Consider the following 25,182-nt stretch of genomic DNA (forward strand, 5'->3'; position numbering starts at 1 on the left):
AAACTGTTGATGGTGTTTCTCAGCATGTATATAAGGGAGACTTTTGTGCAGAACTGAAATCCATGCATGATTTATGTTTTCTAAGCATGAAAATTATTGAAGTTGTTTTTTTTTAAATTTAAAAACACTATAAAGATTGTCTTGGTCCTTATCAAACTAAATGGATTCTAATAATGCTGTATTCTATCCTTCACTGGTTTGTAACAAATTAGCAGAATTTAAAGCTTACATCAACGTGCCCGAGGCCGTAAGCATTCCATGAAGTATCATTCAATTGGTTTAATTTGATTTAACATTCTGCACTAACAGAATAGTGTTGGAACATAATGAAATAGTTATGGGAATAAATCACATGGGGCTCCATTTTCTTCGTGGTGGAAAAAGGCGATTCTTTATTCACAAACTCCTTTATATACAGTTTTACAGACCTCGTGTGTGACTCCGAGTGGTCAGTAGCTTTCTTGCCAGTTATTTTATTGGTTAGTAACAAATGGTTATCCTGTATTGATTGGTCACTCAAACCCCAGGGTGTATGTGCAGGAAAGGTTGTTTGTGAGAGATAGAAAAGAAAAACTATCTAACGATGTAAAAACAGTTTATACAGGTGCTGGTTGTTTTTCGATCAGGAATGGATTGTTATGCTAACGAGCTGCTCACACCAGGATTGCTTTCACATGGGAACTTGCAAAGTGCTAGCTTGACTTAGAAATGACAAGCTAATGGATTTTTGAGGCCTTTTTCTTATAATTTTTCCACTTTACTACAACAAATAGCGTCTTCAATAGTAAGCTTTTTTACCTTGTGTACTGTGTGACAGAAGCTCTCCTTGCTGGGACAAAGCCCTGTGCCTTTGTTTGCCAGCCAGCAGCTGCTCCCAGAAATGTTTTGTGGATGCTCACCCATAAATGAGAGAGCAACTGAGAGAGTCGTGGCTTTCTTACTTCAGAAAATCACCTGTTGGCAATTTCCCTCTTGGTCCATTTGCAGGGTATTCTGTGGCCTCATCATGGAGGTTTTCTCTCACTGTTAGCCAGATCAAGAGCTGGCAATGCTGTTGAAAGAAACTGGTTCCAATCCCCAAGGATGGCTCTGTGAAGTCAGGAGCTGGTTTCCTCCTGACTGCACTGAGAATTACGGCATGTTCAGGGAGACTTGTTTGAGAGGCTGCTTGCAGAGTAGCTATCTTGCCTCCTAACTTATCAATCAGAATGTGTCTTTTTACTCCTGCTGCCGTTCCAGCTGTGCCACTTCTACAGGGCTGGCAGGGAACCTTGAGGAGTGTTTCAGCTCCCAGGAATTAGCGCTGCAATTCACCAGTGCTTGTAGTAAGCACCATTTACAAGGAGGAGGAGGAGGCACTGTCAGTGTAACACAGCTTGCCTGGCCTCCTCCTGCTTTTGCGTGTCTCCAGAGAGCAGAGCTGCTAGCAGGCACCTGAAAGGCTCCTACTCTGTCACTGGGGAAAGCATGGAGAGGTTTCAGGGCCACCAATATAAGAGAATTGTGCTGTGCTCTAGGGCGCAACGTGTGAAAATGCGATTAGCTACAAAAATTGTGCGTGGTTCAGATACTTTTTCAGCTTCAGTCCTTATAGGGAGGATGCCAAGTAGAGGAACTGCTAAAAAGACTTCAGCTTCTGCCATTGTGGGCATCTTTATCAGATAATTTTTTAGCACCTTTGTAACTCCTGCCAGCAAACACCCTTAAACAAGGCTCGCTTTGCACGCCTGATGAGCAGAGCACTGGAAATTGCCTGTGCTGCCCTTTCCCCTGGGGTGACTTGTGGCTGAGTTGCACAGTCACCTGCGGGCACAGCCTGCTCCTTCTGGTGTCTGCGTGACCTCTCGGGGCTGTGTGAAATGCACAGTAAGATGAACAGTTTGGGTAGATTGTGGTCTGCTGCTTGGGCCCCCAAAACACAGCTCTGTTGTAAGTGCAACCTTGGAAAATACAAAGCAATTATGCTTTTCCTTTTATAAATGATTTGGGCTAAGAAAGACCTCAACCTCATGGAAGTGGTTCTTAGTAAGGGATACTCTTAAAAGATGTTCCAGAACTCAGAGTTTCCTCAAAGCATTTGTGAATGGAAGTGAACATGTTCTAATATCTGAGTAGTGCTTTTGTCAGAAGCAGAAATGTAGGGATATTTTGGGGTCTCTGTGTCCCTGTCATTGTGGAATGCTGCTGTTTAACTTAGGGTAGCCCAGCTCTGAAACTGGGGACATTCAGAAGTAGAATCCTGCCCCTGGGCAGGGACTGCAGGAGCCATTCCCAAGGGACAGGTAATACCAAGCACCTGGAAAACAGGAGAGGCTCTGAAAATGTAATGTGAAGAGTAATAGACAACTTAAGGTTTAATTAACTTACAGGCTGCTCTCCATGAGCACAGACAATTTTGAGTCAAGGAAACAAAGCACATTGAACAGTAGAATGTTGTCATTGATCTTTCTTTAGGTGAGTTTAAACCATTTAGTCATTGAAAAGACTGTTGTTAGTTATCATAAATAAATGACTTGGTAAGGTGATCATAGCATGGAAATTCTGTTTTTAAGAGAATGTAAAAAACTTGGCTTAAAAAAAAATATACACATTGATAAGGTGAAATAGACTGACACCACCACCACCCTCTCTAAAGGACTCTTTTCACATCTACAGTAGTTTGCAGAATGTGGCCAGGAAAATGCAGTGTCCTTTTACAAAAAAACCTCAAATCAACACAGCCAAATACAATAGAACTCCTAGGCCAAGAAGTCAAGGATTGAAACATCAGAGGTGCAAAAATGCAGGTGTACAGTCATGGACTCCTGCTTGAACTCCTGGTTCTCAGCCCAGGCAGACACTGAGATTCACCTCAGTGAATGAGTGTGGAGCCAGGTTCTCTGCTTGCTTTGCTTTAGGGGAGATCATGTTTGGCCACCTCTGGATTTACTATAATAATTTTCCTTATGAAATTTTTTATCCTTTGTCCTTTTTTTTGACTTGTTGCTTTTGCCAGCAGCACGTCACTCCCCTGTCCCTTCACTTGGATTGCATCCTGCACTGTAAAACTGGTATTAAGGAGTGTGTGTTTTATGCTTGGGTACACCTCTGGTGGGGTAAAGCTGCTCCAGAACCATAGAAAATCTCATAAAGCACAAGTAGATCTGTAACAAGGGGGTACAGTCTAAAGTGGAGCTCAGTTTTAATCATCTCCAAGCCAGGTGAGAATTTGGGCATGCAGATATCATCAGTAAACATGGAAATAAGTCATCTGAAATATGGTGTTTTCCTAGGAATTTTTTTGCCTTGTTTTTCTTTTCTATATGCTGAACCAGGTCTAGCCACTTAGGGCTTGAAGGATGCCTTAGTTTCCTGGAACTGCCCATGTGATCCAAAAAAGCCACAATACTGAAGTGTGGTTTATATCATTTCCTGGTTCGCATGGCTGCTGTGCATTGCTTTAATTCTGGTGGTTTTCCTTTTTCTTTTTCTTTTTCTTTTTTTTTTCTTTTTCTTTTTTTTTTTTTTTTTTTTTTTTTAATTCAGGTATCCTTTCCTGCCCTGTGTGTAAAAAGACCTGCTTTGCAAGGGATGTAGTTGAGAATTTCTTCCTCAAGGATTTTCCAGTGGGTGATTCAGCTATGGCAAAGGTAAGTGAAAGCCACCAAGTTGTAGCTTGTTGAAACACTGCCAGATGAGCACTGAAAACAGAGCAAATCTCATTTTGAACAACAAAGATTCTCTTATAGCTTGCTTTGCAGTGCTGAAATTACTTCATTACCAGAGATGGACACACTGCCTTCATAGTAAATTTAAACCTTTAGTTGAAAAATGAGTTTTACTCCCTGTATTTTAAATAGTCCATTAAAAATATTGATACTAATCTATCTGTGATAATCAACATATTAGAGAGGTACTGAGTGTCTTGGATTCCTCATTGTCCTCTAAGCTCTCAACTCAAAGTAAACAATCATGGAATTGTTAGGATTAGGAAGGATCTTTGGAGGTCATGCAGTCCAGCTGCCCACCAAGGCAGGGTCACAGGAGCAGTGACACAGGAGCACATTCAGGCGGGATTGAATGTCCCCAGAGAGGGAGACTCTGTGGTCTCCCTGGGCAGCCCTTCCAGTGCTCTGACACCCTCAGTGTAAAGAAGTTGTTTCTCATGTTGAGGTGGAACTTCCTGTATTTCAGTTTGTGGCCATTGCTCCTCATCCTGTCACTGGGCACCACTGAAAAGAGTCTGGCACCATCCTCTTAGCTCACCTTTTAGATTTTTACAAGCATTGATGAGCTCTCTCTCAGCCTCCTCTTAACTAACCAGGCCCAGCTCCTGCAGCCTCTCCTCACTGGAGAGATGCTCCAGACCCCTCATCCCCTTTGTGACCTCTGCTGGACCTCTCCTGTATCTCCTTGTCTCTTGAGTTGTGGAGACCAGAACTGGGGAGAATTCTCTGGATGTGGCCTCTCTGGACAGCTCCAGAGGGACAATCCTCCCTCTCTACCTGCTAGCCACAGGAGCTGACTCTTGACTAAATTGTTACACCAACATCACCCGTTAGGCCATGTGAGCAGTTACAATTTTCTGATTGTCTGTTTTAATGATACAAAAGCCACATCATATTGCAGCTTCCCACTGGGGAATAGATTCAAAGGGGGAGGTATTGGATTACTACTTTTGCCTTGAATTTGCACTGTACATAGGTGGATTTAACTTCTGTTAAACACCCAGTGAACAGGCAGGGCTATTCTCACAGCTTTGTAGTTTCCTCTAGTTTGGGTGGAGAGGGGGAACAGAGAAAGCTGGGTGTTGTTAAAGAGTAAAGACTGTGCCACCTAATCCACAGAGTGTTCCGTGTATAATGTGTTTTATAAAAATAATTAAGGCAAGCAAACTGTATGGACATCTTCAGGTGTACATTGCTTGCAGAGGGCAACCTAAGGTGATCTAAAACAAGAAAGGGTGTATTACCATGCACTCTCCAAAGAGAGGAAGAAAATTCAGAAGATACTGCTGAGGTTTTTAAAATGCACTTATTATCCTGGGACTTCTTAATTACTGTGACTTGCATCATTTACTTTTCAATGAGAATTTGTGTAAAAAGGAAATCAAATCAGAATATCTAATGTCTTCAAAAGCATAAGATTATTTTTTCAAGCCATCCTTAAAAGAAGGTTTTTCTTCTCTGTAATCCCTCGGGGGTCCTAAGAGCAGTTCAGCAATGCAGATTTCTCACTGGAGCATGGGAGTACCCTAGAGCAACTTGTGAACCTTCACAGTTTTCAGCTTTGTTTTTATTAAGTCAAATCATGTAGCTTTGTTTGCTTTCTATCTTTAACCACTACCACCACACTCCAAATGAAAGCCACAGTTTCACCACCAGTGACACCAAAAGGAGAAGCACCAGATCATCCATCTGAGACACATCTGAGCTGTCATCATCCTCTTAATTTTCCTTCTGTGTTCAAGTGGGAGTCTGTCAAGGCTTGTAACAAAGTGTTTGGAAGCAGCCAGGTGTCTCAGTGTGTGAGAGAGTGGAGCATGAATGATAGGATGTGCTACATGCCAGCAGCAGCAGTTTCAGAAATATGCAATTCAGAGTCTCTTGCCCAAAAGCCCATTTCCACATCATAAATAATGCAGCTCTGGGAACACTCTGCAACTTAAAAGTGATGTTAACACAGTACAGTGTCAATACAAATTCTGGTCAGACTGGCAGCTGGAGTGCTGCAGGTAAACCTGTGCTTAAGCAGTTCTGGTTATGGCAGAGAAGGCAGAGCATCCCCCAGCTTTTTCCTGAGCTGGACCTAGGTGGGTACAATTTAGACAAATCACTTCTTTTTATATAACAATCTTTGTTCTCCAAATTAAATTTTCTTGCATTTTGGTTATATAAGTTTTATTAGGCTTTTTGGTTTAAATTATTCTATGTACCATTTAGAAATCATTGCTGATGAGCAAATGGCTAAAATTGCATATTGGTTTGCAAAAACAATTCCCTCTCTAGACAATTAAACACATCAAAAACCCTGCTTTGTTGTCTTATTGTCAAGAATTGCCCAATCTGTTTGAGAATGAATATTTAGAAACTCTTGAGTAATGGCTTCATAAGAGACCTGTTGTGAAGTGCCAGACCCATGGAAGGAGATGATAAAATTTAAATTAATTTTAGCAAAACAAAAATTTTTCTTCCTGTGCTGAAACGAGTCAGAGCTTGAATCACTTGTGTCACAGAATTTAGGTGGATATGGATGTTCCACTAAGTGTTAAAGCCGTGATTTGAAACTGAGACAACCAGCTAAGAACTGCAGTAGTTCTTCCTTCAGACTTTGTATTTTCTGAGTCACCATGAGGAGAAACCCTTCCCTTACACTCACCAGAACTTGCATCAGGGGTTAGGAGCTGCTGTGTCCTTCTCTTCATGTTTCCCATCAAATAGTTGGGTAGCAAATATTTGAACTCACAGCTGAACTGAAGATCAGCTGATGCCCAGCAGAAAGGACCCCATAGGAAGTGGTTTTGCCATCTATTCCTATTTGCTTGAGTAGCCCTGAGTAGAGGAAATATTGAGGAGATTTATGTGTGTACATGGTTATAGGAGATATATTGTAATCTTGAGGGAGCTGCTTCAGTTTAATGAAGTGGTGAGATGCTTTGATAATGGTAAATTTACATCACTGTGCTCATTCTGCCCATGAGTACCTATTTGTGCCTGAGGTGAGCCAAATACATGAATATTGGGAGTTTTGAAACAAGGTGTTTTATGCCTAAAGCAAATCCTTTTTAAAAGAATTATCATTGTAGCTGTCTTGAAATTACTCTTGAGTTCATTCTGGATACAAGATGTGGAGTTACCCACTTCATTTCTGTGCTGCTCTGCTCATTTCCCCCCAGTGACCTGCCCAGGCAGCAAAGGGCATTCCCTAGATTGTTGAGTCAATGGAGAGAATACTTAATAAAGTTTTCAGGTCTTCCTGTGTCTTGTTTCCAGTTCACCACGTTTGATATCGAGATATAAACCGAGCTCATTTCTGGCCAACTCTTTAGAGGACAGGAACTAATTTTTCCTTAATAGAACGTGGGTTTCTCCATGTTGTTTTCTAGATTGTCTCACCTGTAGGATGGTTTATGTATTTTCCTAAATGTTACACAGTTACAACCAGACTCTTAAAATAACTTGAATTGCTTTAATCTGAGGACAAAAAATGTTAAGCTCACCAACCTGAATCACAGTCTGTTCAGGACAGCTGATTTGTCATGTGTGTGTAATTGCACTTTTTGTTCTTAGAGCTGCTCCCTGTGCAAAGAGAAGAGACCTGCCCACAGTCTCTGCACAAGATGCAACAAGTGGTTGTGCAGCTCATGCACAGAGGAGCACAGACATGGCCAGGAACCTGGAGACCACTTCCTGCCTTTATCCCTGAAGGGCTGCACAGGTACTGGGGGCACGCTGGGATGTTCCTTCTTCTCGTAGCAGTTATTCAGCTGCAAAAGGAGCAGCTGCAGGCTCTGTGCCACACGCAGCAGGCTCTGAGTGACTCAGAAGGATATGTATGTGTCAACAAGAGATTAGGTGATTTTTCTCCAACTTTATGGCCATTGCCACAATCAGCATTCCACAGTATAGGGAAAAAGGATATTTGTGTTTGACAGATAGGATCTTTCCAATCTATGCAGTGATGGGACAGGGTTTGTAGGGCTACAACAGCAGCAGGCCTTTCCCTTTCGGTGTTTCTGTCCCAATTTGGGGAATTTCATTGAGAGAACCACGACAAAATTCCTGTGCATATGGACAAGGTGTGTGAGTGAGCCACAGAGAGCAAGTGGCTGTGATCACTACAGGATGTTCCTTTAATTTGTGCTTGAGCAAGCACAAATTAAGCCCACTGGCAAATATGTCTCAGCCCTTTACAATGGTGATTTACAGAAAGTAGTAACATCTCCTATTATTAGTCATTATTTTCTTTACTAATAGGTCAGAAATCTGCTGCAGAGTCTGTTAACCTAAACGTGTATAAGCGATTTTTAACTAAAAATAAGAACTCGTGCTGTGTGCTTATTCTTCTTCATGAAGAACATGAAGGACAGAAAAAGGAATAAAAGAAGTGTAATGATTATTTTTATTTTATTTGCCTTTAGGATTTTTCTTGTAGAAGACTTGACTTGCTATAGATGGAGTTTTTTGAAGTACTGAGTGGTCATATCAAGCAGAGTTTGAGGCACTTGAGAAAAAATATGCCATTGTTGAATAGAGTAAATAAAAGAAATCCATAGGAATGGTAATAATAAAACCCACAAATTACATTTAAATATGTTTTGGGTCTTTTCTAAAGAATAACATAAACTCAAGTCCCCCAGTTTCCCCTCAAATGTCCTGATTGGATGGACAGTATGTTTTTCTTCTTGAGTTGATGACAAGATAAGGACTGTGGTTTTGAGGCTCCAATTGTTGATAATTTCATGTCACTTTAGCTGAGATTACCAGCTCACATTGTTGACAAATACTGGCAAGAAATCACATGTGTGGCTTAGCTGTGGGTCTGTGTGTGCTATATAAACAAAAAGATGCAGACACATAAAAACATGAGAGAGAATTTTAGTTTAGTGCTAAATTCCCTGTGTTGAACAAAACATGAACAAGGAGCTTGGAAGTTCATATACAGACTAGTTAATATAGAAATTTTGAATGCAATTTGTGCTTTTGTATTATTTATATTATTATTAATGTATGTTTTATCTATTTATGACAGACATGCCTTCAGAACAGTTCAAAGAAAGCAACTACTGGGATATACTAGAACTCAGACTGTTGTTTGTATTTTTTACTTCTGGAAATAAACACACAGCATTGTCAGGCAGGAAGGATTTAATGAGTTTGGTGTAGGGTGTTCGGAAAACAGCACCTTCTTTGTAAGCCCTTGAAACTATTAAGAGGTCTTGCACTTTTAAACTGTTCTATCTTTTGCCATTTCCCTTGTCAGGGTCAGATCTTCTGGCAGTGTTAGATTCCTTGGCTTGGAAATGAAGTAAAGCAGCAAAACGCCCTCACCAAACACATTAAATCCTTCCTATTTCTAGTAATTTTAATAAACTATTTCTTGAGCTTTTCTTGAGAGGAGTCTGAGTCATTGAGAATGATGGGAGGCAGAACTCTATTAGCTGAGATTGCCTTCCCAAAATTGACATCAACTGATCAGAGGAGCAGAGATTTAAAACTTTCTGTTAATTATTCAAGAGACCCACCTGAGATAAAGAAAATATAGGCTGTAGAAAATGGTGACTCAAATGATGAATTATCAGAATTTAGGGCAGCTGAGCTTTCTCTGCTCACCGGGAGAGGTTCTTTTTAAGAAGCTCAAAATGGGTAGTTGTGGTTAGGTATTTGCTTCTAGAAGAAAACAAGGTTGTGCACTTGTTTAGCACCTGATTTCTAAGGTGATTTCTAAGTATTAAATTTCTTTCAAAACTGAAAAGTGTTGCTCTGAGCTGAGTAAAAAGTAGGTCATGAATGCCATGGCTCAGTGGCAGTTCTCAGTGATATGTCAATTGATTCAGGGGATTACTGGTGTCAGAGGCTGTGGGTCTGTGTTGCAATTAAATAATACTGATTTTATTCTTAGTTTGCATTTGAAATCTGCTTATCTGTTAAATCTGACATGGTATTAAAAAACCCCAGTGAATTCTCTGGGATGATTGCAATCACCCAAAGGCTAAAGAGCCCTTCAGAGAGAGAAAAAGGGGGAATCATTATGTAGGATTGTAACTTCATGATATTAACTACATGGACATTAAAGCCCACATCTCATTATCAGTTTGAGTTTAATATAGAAAACTTGATCTTGAGTTTACAGAAAAGCAGCTTGTATGCTGTGCAGATACTGAACACTTTGAAAGGCTTTTCCAGCCCATAAACTGTCAGAAAGTTATTATGGTCTTTTATTTTTTTTTTTTTCCCTTTTAAGATGTAAAATCTGATCACATAGGGGATGATCTTTGACATCCTCCTTGGATATATATTGGTTTTACCACCCACCTCGTTACGTGCTTGTCAGCTGCAGGTTTTAACAAAAAGTACATATTTGCAATGTAATCAGAAAAAAAATTGCTGTCAAGGTGAATTCAGTTTGATCCTTTCTAGTAGAAAATATTGGAGTGGGTTAAAAAACTCTAATCTAATTTCCTCCTTTATTAATGCTATCTATTAGCATTTGATTCAATAATGACATAAACCAATAAACTTCCCTGAAGAATAAAGCAGGGTACTGCAGTAAATAATTCATAACACTGTAAGCTATGTAAGGCTGTTACATAAAGTCTTGCCCTAATCTGTCACAAATTATCTTCTTGCACATTTTTAAGAAGGTGGAATGAAAGTCAATTGAACTGGAGGAAATAAGCTCCTCAGAAATATTTAGAGTAGCTAGCAATCTAAAAAATGGGCCCTTTGACATGTATTTTTTAGAGAGTAGCATGGATTTTCTCCATGTTTACATTGTCATTGTTAGCCATGAGATTTTTCTTAGTCTTTTTACTTCTCTCTTGTGAATTTTACAATTTGAAAATGAAGTGGCTGAGCCAGTCTAGCTTGCTGCACTGCGTGGGTCTGAGTTATTGCAATAGCTATCACTTCTGAATCCATAAAAGACTTCATTTTGCTACAGGATGAGAGTATGGTCTCTGCCCCAGGTTGGTTTTTTAAAAAATGTATAGATAAGTAAGAGGTTTGGTGGGAAAATGGAAATATTTCTTCTTATTTCGTGTGTGCAGATAATGATGTATATATTATTAATGACTTTATAGAATTTAAAATCTCTGTCAATATGTGTTCTCTAAGAATGATTGTTTTGTTTGACTTCTCATGTGTTGGTAAAGAGTAATGGGACAATGTCTTTGCTGAAATACTCTGAGGAAGCCACCGAGCCTTTCTTTGGGGGTAGAAGGTTGGCTTTGCCATGGCTTATCTTTTTCTGCCATCTTTTGTTGACAGTGTTCCTTCTTTCTAAAATAGTTCTACCATTCAGAAAAAGGCAAGAATAGATTGTACAGAAATAATGCTTCCACTTTGCATACCTGCTGTCCATTCATACTCTTTATCACATTATTTTTTAGAAAATCCTGTTAAGAACAGATTCTAGGGCCCAATATCAGCCCCAGCTGCTGAAGTTTATGAACTGTATTGCAACAAACACAAATTTGGAAAACAATTGCTCATGCGACTTTTTAAGAACAAAGGATTTCCTTGCTTCTGCTGTGACTGCAAGTTAATTTAATATATTTGCTATTCTACATTCAATAGTTTTGTTGAGTGGTTTACCAGACCATGGCATTTCAAGTCGTGAGGCAGGTGCTCCAAATCATGATACTTTAAACTCATGAGTGTTTAGTATGATTTGTTTTGATGGCTTGCTCCCAGTGTGCTCAGTTTGTAGGATGTGTAAGGAAGAAACGCAAACAAATCCAGCCTCAGATAATCAGATGGTTCCAGGTTCTGTGCCTTTACAAAATGTCACCGAGACTTTCCGTGAAACTGTGAGGTTGGTTACTCTTTTTCTGAGCTCCCTTTGTGGATGACAGCCTTGCTTTGCATTCCTCATTCAGCTGAAGATGAAGCAAGGGAGTTTTCCTTGTTCTGCCCAGTGCACCCTCAAGAGGCACTGAAGGTGTTTTGTGAGACCTGTGACACCCTCACCTGCCGCAGCTGCCTCCTGTCAGAGCACAAGGAGCACAGGTATCTCACTGCAGTGGGGCTCACCAGCACTGAGCACTCCTTGCCTGTGCCTTTCCCCCTCTTTTCATTTGCCTGCGCCTTTCCCCCTCTTTTCACCTGTGCTTGCCAGCTGAAGCTGCAGGCTGCTCTGAATTTAAAAGCCCCAACAAACTCAGCTCAGTTGTCTCACAGGTGATTTAACACACATCTCACTGCCCTGGCAGAAACCCTCCCTGCTCTCACCTGTTCGCTCGTGAACACGGGAAACCACAGTGTGACCATTTCCCCTTCTCCCACAGGTTCAGGCATCTTGATGAAGCGCTGCAAAATCAGAGAATTATCCTGGAGAATGTCATAACTAAGGTGGAGGAGAAAAAAAATGGGGTTCAGGTTTCAGTTAAACAGATTGAAGACAGGTAATTGCTCTGCTTTTTATTTTTTTCATGGAAGTAGGTGATCTGTAAAAATAATATTTTCACTAAATGTAGGTTAAGGGAATTAAATGCAGCTTCTATTTTTTTTTTCTTGAAGGGTAGAAAAGAATAGGAAGATTAAAAATATCAAATTCATGTTTAAGTGGTACTGACAAGTCATGGCATTGTAATACACGATTCCATACTCTTTGTAAGACATGTGACAGCTGACTTCAGAGTTAAGATTTCTTTGTATAATCTGTTTCTGCGCTATAATTTGACAATATTACAAATAAAGATGATAATTTTTAAGATGCCTTATTTCTTCAAGAAAGCTCAAAACAAGGTGCAATTTCAGTCAAGATGAATTCATAAAAATGAAAATATTTAATTATTGGAATTGGATTTCAGCTACTGATTATGCATTTAGTAGCTGTTGGATCTCTCTTCTGCATTAATAAAACCATTTCAAGAGTACAAATCTATTTATGCTGTTTAAAATCTAGTAAAAATTGGAAGTTTTGAATATATTATGTATGCATTTGTTGAAAAAGAACTCAAGACTGTTTTTGTTTTTGGTATGATGTTTGAGAGAATCCATCAGCATGTCACATCCAGAGAGGGGTGGTCAGGATTCAGAGAAATGGGGGAGAACTGAGAGCTGATGGGAAATGATGATACAACTTTCACTGCAGTTTTGTCAGTAGACAGATCAGTTCTTGTAGCAAATAACTGCTGAGCAGTGAATAAATGACACATCAGGGATATGTACCTCTTACCCATAGGTTGCTTGAAGTAAAACATCTGTACAAAAAGGTGGAAAACCAAATAAAAATGGCCAAGATGGTTCTGATGAATGAAATCGATAAGCGAACAAATATCCTCCTTGAACAACTGGAAGTAAGTAAGGCTAGTTTCATTTGATGCCTTGGGAAATCAAACTAAATTAAATTTAATCCCAGTGCCAGTGGAAAGAATATAGACTGTGGGAGCTATTGTCCCATTCCTTATATTTTCAAATATTTGGGTTTTTTTTCCTGCAGACTTTGATGTGTAATCAATGGTTGACAAAGATTCAGGGCAAAGTGGCAAAATGTTTCCTTATCATGAGTTAACCACAGTTTCTAATGCATTTACAGAGAACATGTGTGCACCCTTTGAGTACTTAGAAAACTAACCAGATTCTGATTTTAATGTTTAATTTGTAGGAGCCCACTAGCAGCACAATTAATCCCCTGTTTCAGAAATGATTCTTTGGTCTAATTTCTGTAACAGAACTTGTGAGCTTTAACTCTTCAGTTTTTGGATGTCCAGTTGAAGCATATGAGATTGTATTTTGAAATGTGCTGATGAGAAAAACTGCTGATCAGAATTTCCAGATGAGAAAGTGGCCCACATGCCAATTTGATCCAAGTTCTACAGCTTTCTTGGGGGTTGCGTTATTCTGTTAAACCAGGGCCAGAATGATGCAGATTGTTTGCTCCTGGAGAAGTCATTGCTTTTCCTGAATTCAGACTCATCTCCTGAGTTGGATTTGTTTCCTTTCTGTGATGGGTGGTTTAAAGAGATTGTGAAGAACAGTACAGCTGCAGTACTGCATAATGCAGTGCCAATGATTGCATCTCTTACGTGCGTCTGAAGAATGACAGCCCTTTTCTACTGATTCATGTTATTAACAGAAAATCACCAGTGAGAGGAAGCAGAGGCTGGAGCAGCAACTTCAAGGTGTTGTGGTTTTAGGCAGACAGGTAGAACATGTCCAGAACTTCATCAGCTGGGCCGTGTGTAGTAAAAAAACCATCCCATTTCTCTTCAGTAAGGAACTGGTAAGAGCAATGCTTGTTGTGCAGTAATTGTGAGAACTGATTTAAGCTTCTGATGTTGATCAAATGAAACATTTTTTGCCACCTTAGAATTGTGAATAAAATCATTGTCCTTTAATGTGTCACCAGATTGTGTTTCAGATCCAGCGCTTGCTGGAGACAAACTGTAACACAGACACGGGCCCTCCTCTGAAGATCAGGTTTGCTTGGGACCCCTCCTACTGGACTAAGCAACTCTCCAATTTGGGTAAGAAAATTACAATAGGTAAATGCCCAAAGCTAGTCTAGATACATGCAGACAATACAGTGCCTCCCCTAATGGGCTCTCCTTTTTTTGTTTTGACATCCAGTTTTGAAACTCTTGTTATGTTCTGAAGAAAAGTGAGTGTGGCTGAACTTTCCTGTTTTCTCTCCATTTATATCCACTCACCAAAAGACCATTGAGATGTCTGGTTCTTCCATTCTCTTAGTGGCCAAATGAGCTGAGCACTGTTGAGACACTTGCAATTGACAGGCACAAAGATGGCTTTAAGACACTATCTGTACAATAATTATATTAATTGTGTTACCTGTACAGCAGATGTCCATACTGTGACTTTGTTTCCCAGCAGCCACAGATTTTCCCAACTGCAATGGGTTTTTACTGTAAATTCAGCTCAGTGGGCTGATCACTGATCCAAGAGTCCAGCTCTCTTCCATTTTAAGGTATTAAAACCTAAAAGGGGTAAAACACTCTCAAAAGCGTTGCTGGAGTAATCTCTTGGTGAAAAGCATGGACAAGATAATTTCATAGGTCACTTCTATTTCCAGGCTTTACGAGTCTCACCTACATAACATAATCTCTTTTATTTTTGTCACTTGCCCCCTGGAAGCTGTTTTTTGTACCTGTGCTTATGGATGAGAAGATAAGCTTGTACTTCTGTAAAAAAATGACATGTAAGCCAGCAGTTAAGATAAAATAAGGTCGAATTTTCTAAGTGTTTGCTGGATAATTCAACTGTGAGTTCAATTGACATCAGTGGGAGTTAGGTGTGAATTGAAATACTAGATAAATATTGGAAAATTTATGTTGAATGGATGTTGGCAGACTGTTTGGATAGGCTATTTGAATATCTTTTACATTTGAAATGTGAATGATGGCCATTTTCTTGTGTACAATTTTTATTGTATGCATTTATCAAGACCATAGGAGGGAGTAAATTTGCTGTTTTTTTTTTTCCAGGGGGTTTCACAATGGAAGGTGGACACATATCTCACCCAGATGTGCTACTCTGTGGAAATATTCAAGGGTTACAACCCTCTCTGTACCATGGGCACCACGCCCCAGCCTCCCAGCTGGAGAGCAGCCAGCCTCACCAGTTCCCACCTGCGCTCCAGTGCTCTGCACCCGTGTGCTGCTCCCGCTGCCTCAGCATTCCTCACCCTAACAAAGCCCAGCCTTCTTACCAAGACATGAGCCACCACAAGAGCTTCCACCAGCCTCCTGCACTTCATCAGCAGCACTTCCCTCTGCAGTACAGCCTGCAGCCCCCTGACAGGGAGCCAAGGGCTGCCCCCCAGCCTGTGAAGCTCCCGCAGGCTGGGCTGGAGCAGCAGCCGTGCTCAGAGCTGGAGAACGTGTCTGGGAGGGTGGCAAAGCCCTTCCCACCCCAGCCGCTGCAGCAGGGCTGTGCTGGTGTGTCCCATGAGGCTCAGCAGGTTCCCACGAGCCACCCGCAGGCTTCTCTGCAGACATCAGCTGTGGGAGTGCAGCTGGGCCATGTCCAGAAGATGAAATCCAGCCACGTGCTGCAGCCGCCCCCACAGCAGCAGCAGCTGCCGCTGGTGTCTCCCCACCCAGGGCACGACGAGAGCACCCACAAGCAGGTCATCCAGCAGAGCCTGGACATCATGAACCACCAGCTGGAGCTGGAGGAGATGAAAAAGGATCTGGAGCTACTCCTGCAGGCCCAGGGACAGCCCAGCTTGCAGCTGAACCAAGCCAAGCCACCTCAGCACGTTCAACAGACTATAGTTGGTCAGATCAACTACATAGTGAGGCAGCCAGCCCCAGCGCAGCAGCAAGTCCAAGATGAGGCACAAGTATGTTCTCTCAAAGTAATTTCCTACTGCATTTAGTCCGTGTAAGTTCAGAAACTGGACACACCTTTGAGATTTCTTGTGTGTCTCTGAACTTTTTATTGGTTCTTGTGTATGCATGCAGCAAAGAGGCTTCACGCCTCATACAGATTGGGCCAAATTTTTCTGTAAAGTTTTTCATTCTTTTTTCAAAATTTTTCTGCATAACCACCCTGGATCCCAAAGATCTGAATCTCTCAATAGACAAGGTGAGCAGCAACGTGGGAGAGTAAAAGCACCATCACTCCTCCTTTGTAAACAGGTGACTGGAGGACCGCAGTAGTTGCACTCTGCATTTCAACTTTTTTTTTTTTTTTTTTTTTTTTTTACTGGAAACATTAAGCCCCGAGTCCTTAAAAAGCATTAGATTCTGAATTATTATTGAAGAGAGTGAAGATGATTTTTTAGTCTGAGGGTTATTTCCCATTCTCTTGCTGCTGCATCGTGTCATTTAAGATTATCATCATTATCCACGCATGCTGTTGTGCTGCAGTTTTGCAGGGCCAATCTCTTCCCTTTTCCTCTGTTAGTGAGAAGCCTGCTTTTGAAAGAGGGACAGTCCTTGGTGGTGAGCATCCAAGCTACAAGGCAGATGAGCTGCAGAATAAAGTGGCTTGGAAATGCATTTAAAATGGTGGAAAGGTGGCTCAGACTTCCCATTGTGTAAATACTGTGGAGCTGCCACCTTGAATAGTTCTCAAAGTAGATTACCTGCAAGGGCAGACTGCAGCCTTTTAGTGTAGCTGCACATTTCAGCAGCTTTATTGAGTAGTTGTTGGGGTTTTTTTTAAAGAATTCATTAATGTTTGAGAGATAGCTTTCTGCATTTATCTCTCTGCTTAAGGTTGCCTTGAACATCTCTGTTGTTTTAGAGTCTTTTTGGGCTGGTCATCATGTGTATGCTATGAGTTGATGAGCATTTGTTACTGTTTTTCTTTCTGAATTGTTGAAAAGACAAAATTCTCATCTGTGATTTGCAGGTCTATGAGAGCTCCACAGAAGCTGATGCCCAGAAGCCTGCTGTTCCTCTTGACAAAAGTGACAGTCCCTCCCTGTCACAATCATTAGATGAAGAAACCAGAGGCAGGAGCCACTCCCCTGAGAGCACACTGCAGCAAGCAACTTTCCATCCAGTGAGAAAGGTATAAACAACTTCTTTTAAAAAAAAAAAAAGGGGAAAACATGATTTACATGATTTGATAATATTGAGTGTGGCATTGTAGTTTGCAATCAGGTGGAAAAAATTAAAATGCAGTAAAAGTCAGCCAGTGGCTTGTAAGTTTTGGAAGACAGTCACAGCCCTAACCTTGTGTGCATCTCCCAATAAGGTGCCAGGAGGAGCAGCTCTTCTAGAGGCTGATGGTGTTTAGGGCTGGCTGGCATGATTGTTAGACATGAACTGGCAAATAAATAGGAGCTCTATTTATTCACTGCCTAAATTCTGCCTAGCTTCTGTGTCTAGGGATTTAATTACTAGGACTCGCTAACTACTGTACTAGAAACAGTTAATTTGAAAAAAAAATAAAGCAGGAGTCAGAGGTGCTGATGAAATCAGGCCTGAGACGCAGTCTTCAAAATAGTTGCCCCAGAAACAGCACCACTAATTACTGCTGGAGGTGGGGTGCCTGAAATTCTGTTATAATTCTTCTCTTTGTTCATGTATAAGCAGACAAATCACAATTTCTGTATATCTAGAATATTAGAATACACAATAGAGCCAGGCTTTGGTCTTCTCATCTACTGTGAGGCTCTGACCTTTGAAGAAGCAACATGAACACAGACAGGAAGACTTATAGTTATCCAGAGCCAGCAAGGATCTACTGATATCACCTGTGCTTTTGAAGCAGAGAATCTGCCTTTTACTTCTCTGTACAGTTTGCTTAAAACACTCCAAGCAACACATCATATTCTGGTTTTTCAAATCTGTTTGTTACTTCAGTGCATGACTCATTTTGTGTACCATGTAGAAGACTTTCATCGTTTTTTTTTCCTTGGAATTTGTCTGTAGAATATTGTGGAAGTGCTTGTCTTTCCTTTCTATCCTCAAAAAGCAAGTTGTTTTTCCTTCTTTTGTATGTGATTTTGTTGATGCAACATATTTATGATGCAATACCCATCCAGAGAATTGTTGGAGATCCCTTTGGGAGTTGCAGGGATGTGGGCCTGGAAGCAGAGTGCAAATCAGATTTGAAAGCCACAAAGAAGTCTGTTTTATGGACCTGTAATGGAAGGTTATTCCCAACAGCTTAAGCAAGAAACATCAGAAAGAGGAAAGAAAATGGAAGCAGATGTGCAAGAGAGTGTAGCTACTGGTGTAGTCTGATGGGAAAAGCAGGAGTAATAAAGGAGAAAAGGCTGATTTGCTGCTGTATAAGCTGAGAAGGTGGCAAAAGGAGGATACTTGTAGGGAAAAGAAAAAAAGGATTTTTTTCTAATGGTGCTGAGAAGCGTAGGCTCTGGTGCAGAAAGCACAGGGGTGTCTGGTTTTTTGAGGTGCCTAGTACCTCTTCAAGAAGTGACACTGCTCAACAGCTGCAGAACCCCATCTGTGCTTGTATTCCTCTCTTCTAATGAGCTGTTTGGATGAAGACAGCTGGGTGGGTGAAGATGCTGACAGCTCTGGCAATGGCAAATTAGAAATGGTGAAGGGAAAAAGCGCACAGCAAGTAAACCCTTGAAATATCTTCTTCATGAATGCTTGTTAAATATGTCTGAGTGCTTTTGCTTTATAATTAGATTAAATCTGAGTTTAAATGGGAGATTGGTTCCTGTTTAAGAACAAGGGAATGTGTCTGTTCATTCTCATCTGGTTCACCTGATTGAATGTTTTCACACTCGTCTCCAGACAAAAGTTTCCGCATAGGTGTTTGTCCATGTGCTCTCACATGGGCTCTATTCAGAACATTTCATCTCTCTCAAGATCATCTTGGAAGACATGGAAAGTGAATGTGGACAAGTCTGAAATACCTGAAAAATATGGTGGAGAAAATGGCTGGATAAACCTGCTGCCTGAGGAAGAACTGTTCTGTCTTTTGGAGAAAAATTGCTGTTGGACTTCTTGGCCTTGTGTTGCATTTCTGCTGAACTCTGGCAGCCTTCAGCTAGGCACAGTATTCCTAGTGGAGTGCAGAATTCCCTGTCTGCTGAGATTCTTTCATTAAAGAGAAAGCAGTGTGCACCTGAATTAACTGTTTAGTGATGTGGTTGCCAGGATCTGTCCAAAAAGGTCAGAAATAAAAGCTTTCTTTAGCTCAGTGGTTTCCTTTTTATTTTGGAGTGGAGTAAGTCATGATTGCTCATGTAATTATTAAACCTCTGTGCATTAATTTTGAAAAGCGTTTATGGTATGGATTTGATATTATTGACTGATAACTAGATGAATTGTCTGCACGCAGAATTATGTTTATTTGTAAAGCAGTACAGAGAAGATGCTCTTAATAGTTCATGATTTAAATAGTTTGGGATAGTTTTCATTTGTTTTGCTCATTCTGGAACATTATTGGTGATATTTTGTCAGTCTTTCTGTCTTCCTGTATATTCCTCTAACTATTCTTTTTCTGTGAATTAATCTTTTTGTGCAGAATAAATGTTTCTATGCTTAGATCATTGATTGTTTCATATAAATTAAGTGCTGCACTTTGCATAATTCTGGGCTTGATTAGCACCTTTTTAAGAATGCCACACTAGGAATGAAAGCTTTCTGTTGATGTGGAAAATGGATATATTTCATATTCCTCTGTCAGAATTCTTCACTGACATAGCCAGGACCTCTGGTTTGGATTGTGGAGTTGTTCTGTCTCCATGCCTGTCAAATACCCAACTCTCTCCAGTAAGAATGCCAGCAATGCAGAGAACAAATTTCTGAATAACTTCTGTGTTACCTGCACTGTTACATTTCTGGGGAATGCGGCCAAACTCTAGCAAACAGATTTTTCACAAGCTGTGGAATTGCTAATTTGCAGTGTGAAGGAATGAGTACTCAATTAGCTATAAAAGTTTTGTGAAAGGGTTACCAACCTCCTGCAACAATATGATTTTGCTGCTTTTACATAGTATGATATCAAGTTATTAATTTGTGCACAGGACTAGCGAGGTCACCTATTCTGAAATAAAGGTAAGAATAATAAGATATTTTGGGCCTAATTGTGTTTTCAGGAGTAATAGCAGGAATACAGTCTGTTTTGTTTGCATGTACCTAATTGTCATTTCTGGCTGTGATGAGCAAGAGGTCTCTAGGCTGCATCTAGCATTTGAAGAAATGTCATGATTACTGTATGTGTAGAGCACAAATTTATGATTTCAGCCTCAGGCACCACTGCAACAGCCATGGGTGTTGATGTAGGGCCAGCTGGACGTCTCTCCTCCTCACACTCCATGAAGTGCACCCCCTTCTGTACTTTGGAGCAAGACCCTTTCCTCTGTTAGTTCATCTTCTGCTTAAAGTGAGTCTCTGAATATGTTTTGCACTGCCTTAGTGAGTTATCACTGAGCAGCTGCACCTGATCCTATATAAATATAGTCCACAGCAGAACCTTGGGGAAGGGCATCAGAAACAGACAAATGTAAACTGATGGTCCACTATCCCGGATTCTGAAAGCCAGCACTTCAAGGATTTTCTGACCTGGAGGTTGTACCCAGACAACTGTGGTTTAGAGCTCTTTATAGATCCCTTGCCTGTGAATTTGTCTAATTTACTATTTTGAGTCCATTTTAGTACTAGTGCAGAATACTCCTCATCCTTCTACTCCAACTGAGTTTTGCATTGCATGGGAAGTTCCTCTATTTGCTTACCTTCAGTCTCTTGACTCATAGTTCAGATACCTTCTAGTTTTGTGTTGGGAAAAACAGTGCATGGTCAATCTGTATTCGCCCCATTCATAATATCTGTATTTTATGGGTATACATTGAATTTATTCTTGAAAGTTTCATTTTTGAAGCTTAAAAGGGACTGCCTGTCTCTCTAGAGTTGGGTGAAAGCCATTCTGTACTTTGGTCCTTCGTGTGTTTGACCAATTTCCCCATACTTTGTGGTTTTGATAAATAATTTTTGAGGCAGGGTGACCAAGATTAGTAAAGAAAGTGTAAACATGAGGAAATAGTGTGTAGTGCATGATGTTTGTTGTATTCTTTTTGATTCACAACAAGTTCCAGCTTCTTAGTTCAAGAGCTCTGTTTGTCTCAAGCACCATAAAGTACCTGAAATGGGGAAATCCTAGGAAATATTCTGTGCTATCCAAGGTGCACTCTTCAGAGCACTCTGAGAGGTTTCTCTTTTATTCCAAATATATGCTGTGGTAGCATTTCATGAAAGACTAATATGGTGACTGTTCACGGTGGGACTTCTCTTTTTTTTTTCTTGAAAAACTCATGAAATTTGTGCAAAGGGTTCAGGAGAACAGAGCACAGATTTTATTTGATGGTAGTATTGCACAGAGCATATTGTGATTACTTGGTGACTGAAAGTAATAATAATTTAATATCCAACCTTTGAACTTCAAATCTGACCTTGGGACCAAAATGGATTTCTTGCTGCTATTTTTTCCCTGTTAATTACTATTAATTTTAGAGGAATTAGTGATGAAGGAAATAATAGCCTGGAGTTTGGGGTACTGTAAATTTCTCAAGTAACAGAGAATGTTTTTACTGTACAGAATTGAACTGCTCACGGCACAAATGCCTTCATGCTTAATGCAATTAGGTACATTTCCCAGAATGTTAATTTTACAAAACCCTTTTCCTTTGACCTGAAAAAAAGGAGATAAATAAAACATGATGCTGCTTGCTCCATGCAATCTCTTCCTCCTTCCGCTTTAAGCCTGCTCCAGTTTATTCAGACAAATTGCTGAGGAAGATTTGGATTCTTCTTTTCTCGTGGAAGCGGGAGGGAAATCCTTCGGAATCTGTTCTGAAACTGGGAATGGGAAGCATGTGCAGCCCGTGCTATCAGTGCTGCTGTGTTAAGCAACTGGATTGGAGTAGTACATTTGTTTAACCTTCCAGCATAATGAGCTGCCAGGGGGATTGCTCCACTTAATAGCAGCCGTTCATTACTCTGCATCCATTTGCAGCGTGGTGTTTCTCCCATAGCAAAGAGAATTGGCGGTTCCCAGTTTTAGCTTCCTTTAGCAGTGACACTTAATGTCAACAGCCCTGAGGCTTTGCCAAAACAATCCTAACAAATCCTAATCCCACTGTTTCAAGGTAAGTATTTGCTTCTCAGAATTCTTCTGTATTGGTGCTGCATGTTTACCCTGGACCTTTTTGGAATGCAACAGTGATCAAAGAAATATTTGAACTGAACCATATGTTTATATTTTTGTTCTCTGCAGGCACTTTGCATGTTCTTTTTTCTTACTTTTCACTACCATAGCTAAGAAAATTGTGGTAGGAGGCATTTTGGGGTGGTGATGCTGCTGCCATTATATTATAAGGATCATCAGACCAAAATTAATTATGAGACAATGAGAATTCCATTTATAGTGACACAGATGTAGTTCAATGTGCCAGACTGTACATTAAAATGTCAAAAAGTTCAAAATTAACCAACAGCTGAAGCCACCCTCTGCCCAAGAGCATAATTAATGCTTGTTGTTGTTCAAATGTAGCAATGTAAAAGCAATAGAGCTTTTATAAAACAGATAAATCCTTTAAAGGCGTCCCATTTGCAAAATCTAGCTGAACTGTCAAGGGAAAAGAGAAATTTTTGCTAATGGCAAAAGAAATGATTATTTTAGGGAGTGAATTAATAGTCTATTAATGAGCCTTGTTCCCAGTGCATTGTTCACTTCACACTTGACAGCAGCTCCATGGATCAGGATGGAATGTGTCTGTTCTTAACTGTGAGTTTTAATATTTTGCACTGAAAGATCATAATGTTGCTTCATCATTAAAATAACCACAAAATTAACTTTTGCCCCAAGGGAAAGACAGATGGCAGTTTGATGGCCTCATTATTCTTTTTAACAGGAGTAAGGTTCTACATTGGCTTATATAATCTAAAAAGATCTCTAAAGAAACTGATGCTGAGTAGGAAAGTAAAAAAGGACGTAGCCATACCACGCATCTGAATTTCACCTTCCTGAAAATCTTACATGTGTGTCTCCATATTTGTTTTTTTTCCTTCAGTAGGAGTCATCCCAGTGACTACTCCCAGTAAGTTACTTGTCTCACTGGAGCCAGGAGTAAACCTAAATTGCCTTAGGAGGGGGAACATTTCACCTGAGCTGCACACAGAGGTCAGGTCTCAGTACCTGAGATGATGGCATGTGCTTGTAAACGAGTCAAGGAAGATGTGGGTAGTGATTGGAGGAGCTGAATGGCCAGAAGGTCTCCAGCTAACTTGGCAGCAAATTTGGGTTGTGTGCCTGCCACATGTATGCCCCAGCATGGCCATTCCCAATGGAGTACAGCTGTAGGGTACTTCCTATGGACTCAGGGTTTTGTGGATGCTCCATGCTTTGGAGAACCTGACTAAATAAATATTTAGCTACCTCACAGGGGCTTAATTAATGCTCACAGTGGACTCTGAAATAAGGGGAAAAGGCAACGGCTGATTACAGTTCATCTTCAGCTCGAGCATGAATTCTGCTGGTTTGTTTTGGTTTTTTGTGAGTGGTATGGGAACAATTCCTGTGTTAATTCTGTCATCTGAAAAAGGCTTGTGATAAAGTGAGTGATGGAATGAAAAGGCAAACGTGTACTTGGTAGGTCCCATTTGTCATTGCAATTGCAGGATCCTGTTACAAGCAAGTTGTGGTGGCAAATAAACATTTTGGATCTTTAGGATGTGTGGCCTTGAAAAGTGGATTCTTTGCTGAACTATGGAGATAACTTTGGTTTGAAATCCCAGCATTCTCAGGAATGCTCTATCAGACAGACTATATGGCAAGTCTGGGCATTTCCTGGTGCATTTCCTTATTGCCTGTGGTCTAGTTTTCTGCTCAAATGTGAAGTGGGAAGAACATGTGTGACCAGTTCCAGCTGCTTCCAAAAAGTTGTTACAGCTCAGACAGCTTAGATTCAGGGGTGTCCATTGGACTCAAGTCGGGGAGAGTGACCAATTCCCTGGCTGCAGGATCCCAGTGCTCCTTGGGGTGCCTTCTACATGGAGGGAGAGTTTGGAGCAGGCTCACTGCAGCTCTGTGTGCTAGATTGGCACAAACCTCCCCTGGCTCTGCACAAGAGCTGACCTCTTTCTGTCTCAAATGCAGGCATATTTTGTCTCATCAGTTTGAGTGGTCATTCTTCAGGCAAAGCTCCCATGGTAGCATCTATTGCAAATTGACAAAGAGGAAATTAAATGGCGTCCGTTGTTGGGTGGAAATTAGTGTCTGTGGGCAGTGTTGTCTTGGCACAGAGTTGCTGTGCATTGCAAGCAGAGGAATTCAAGCCTGGCAGGAGGTAGGATTTTCACAGACACATCTGACACCTCAGGCTAGGCTGCAGTCTTTGCCACTGTCGGGTTAAGACGGACAAAAGTATCAAAATCCCAAATGGAGTATGTGTTGAGAAAAATACTAATTAAATTTAAGAAATGGATCCTGTCTCAGATTTACTTCTGAGTCACAGACCTCTAGTGGAGAAATAAGTACAAGAATAAATTTAAACTCTAATTCAGATGCAATGGACATGTTTCTATTTTGTTGATTCTATATTGTCTTGTTGTTTCTATATTGTCTTGATTTACATTAAAATGAGTGCTACCTACTGTATTGCAGTCAAATGAAAAGGGTATAGTCAAATGTAAAGGGTGAAACACCAATGAACTATCATGAAATCAAGGGAAGGTAGTTTATTCAAGTGACACAGATATGTACACTTCCTAAAATCCCTTCTGTTTGCTTCACGTGGGTGCTAGAAGAGTCTTGTTTTCAATGGAGTCCCACATTCCAGGGTGTGAGGCAGCTTAGTGAAGTCACCTAGAGGAGTGGGTTTGTTTTGGTTTGTGTAACAGTGCCTCTGGGGGTTTGCTAGTGACAAATCATGAGACAGTAAAAATTCCATACTGATGCTTTGGTAAATATTCCCTTTCTTTGGAACTGGACATGTTTCCTCATTAGTACATGCAGGATGTTTCTGCATTTAATCTATGTTATTTAAAGGGGAAGTGTTTTAGGTTTTAATGGGACTGGCTCACTACCT

General features: G+C 40.6%; 1 protein-coding gene across 2 annotated transcripts in view; it reads left to right on the forward strand.

Moving 5' to 3' along the window:
- Positions 1 to 25,182, forward strand: part of TRIM66 (tripartite motif containing 66) — a 47,685-nt gene that overhangs the window by 8,377 nt on the left and 14,126 nt on the right. For both annotated transcript variants that reach the window (XM_038138940.1, XM_038138939.1), the window contains 9 exons: positions 3,526 to 3,629; positions 7,269 to 7,416; positions 11,579 to 11,708; positions 11,987 to 12,103; positions 12,886 to 13,000; positions 13,780 to 13,926; positions 14,053 to 14,170; positions 15,146 to 16,005; positions 17,022 to 17,183. In XM_038138940.1, the coding sequence (XP_037994868.1) occupies positions 3,526 to 3,629; positions 7,269 to 7,416; positions 11,579 to 11,708; positions 11,987 to 12,103; positions 12,886 to 13,000; positions 13,780 to 13,926; positions 14,053 to 14,170; positions 15,146 to 16,005; positions 17,022 to 17,183 (1,901 nt within the window). The remainder of the gene's footprint in view (positions 1 to 3,525; positions 3,630 to 7,268; positions 7,417 to 11,578; positions 11,709 to 11,986; positions 12,104 to 12,885; positions 13,001 to 13,779; positions 13,927 to 14,052; positions 14,171 to 15,145; positions 16,006 to 17,021; positions 17,184 to 25,182) is intronic.

Source organism: Motacilla alba, chromosome 5, assembly GCF_015832195.1.
Source record: "Motacilla alba alba isolate MOTALB_02 chromosome 5, Motacilla_alba_V1.0_pri, whole genome shotgun sequence".
NCBI lineage: Eukaryota > Metazoa > Chordata > Aves > Passeriformes > Motacillidae > Motacilla > Motacilla alba.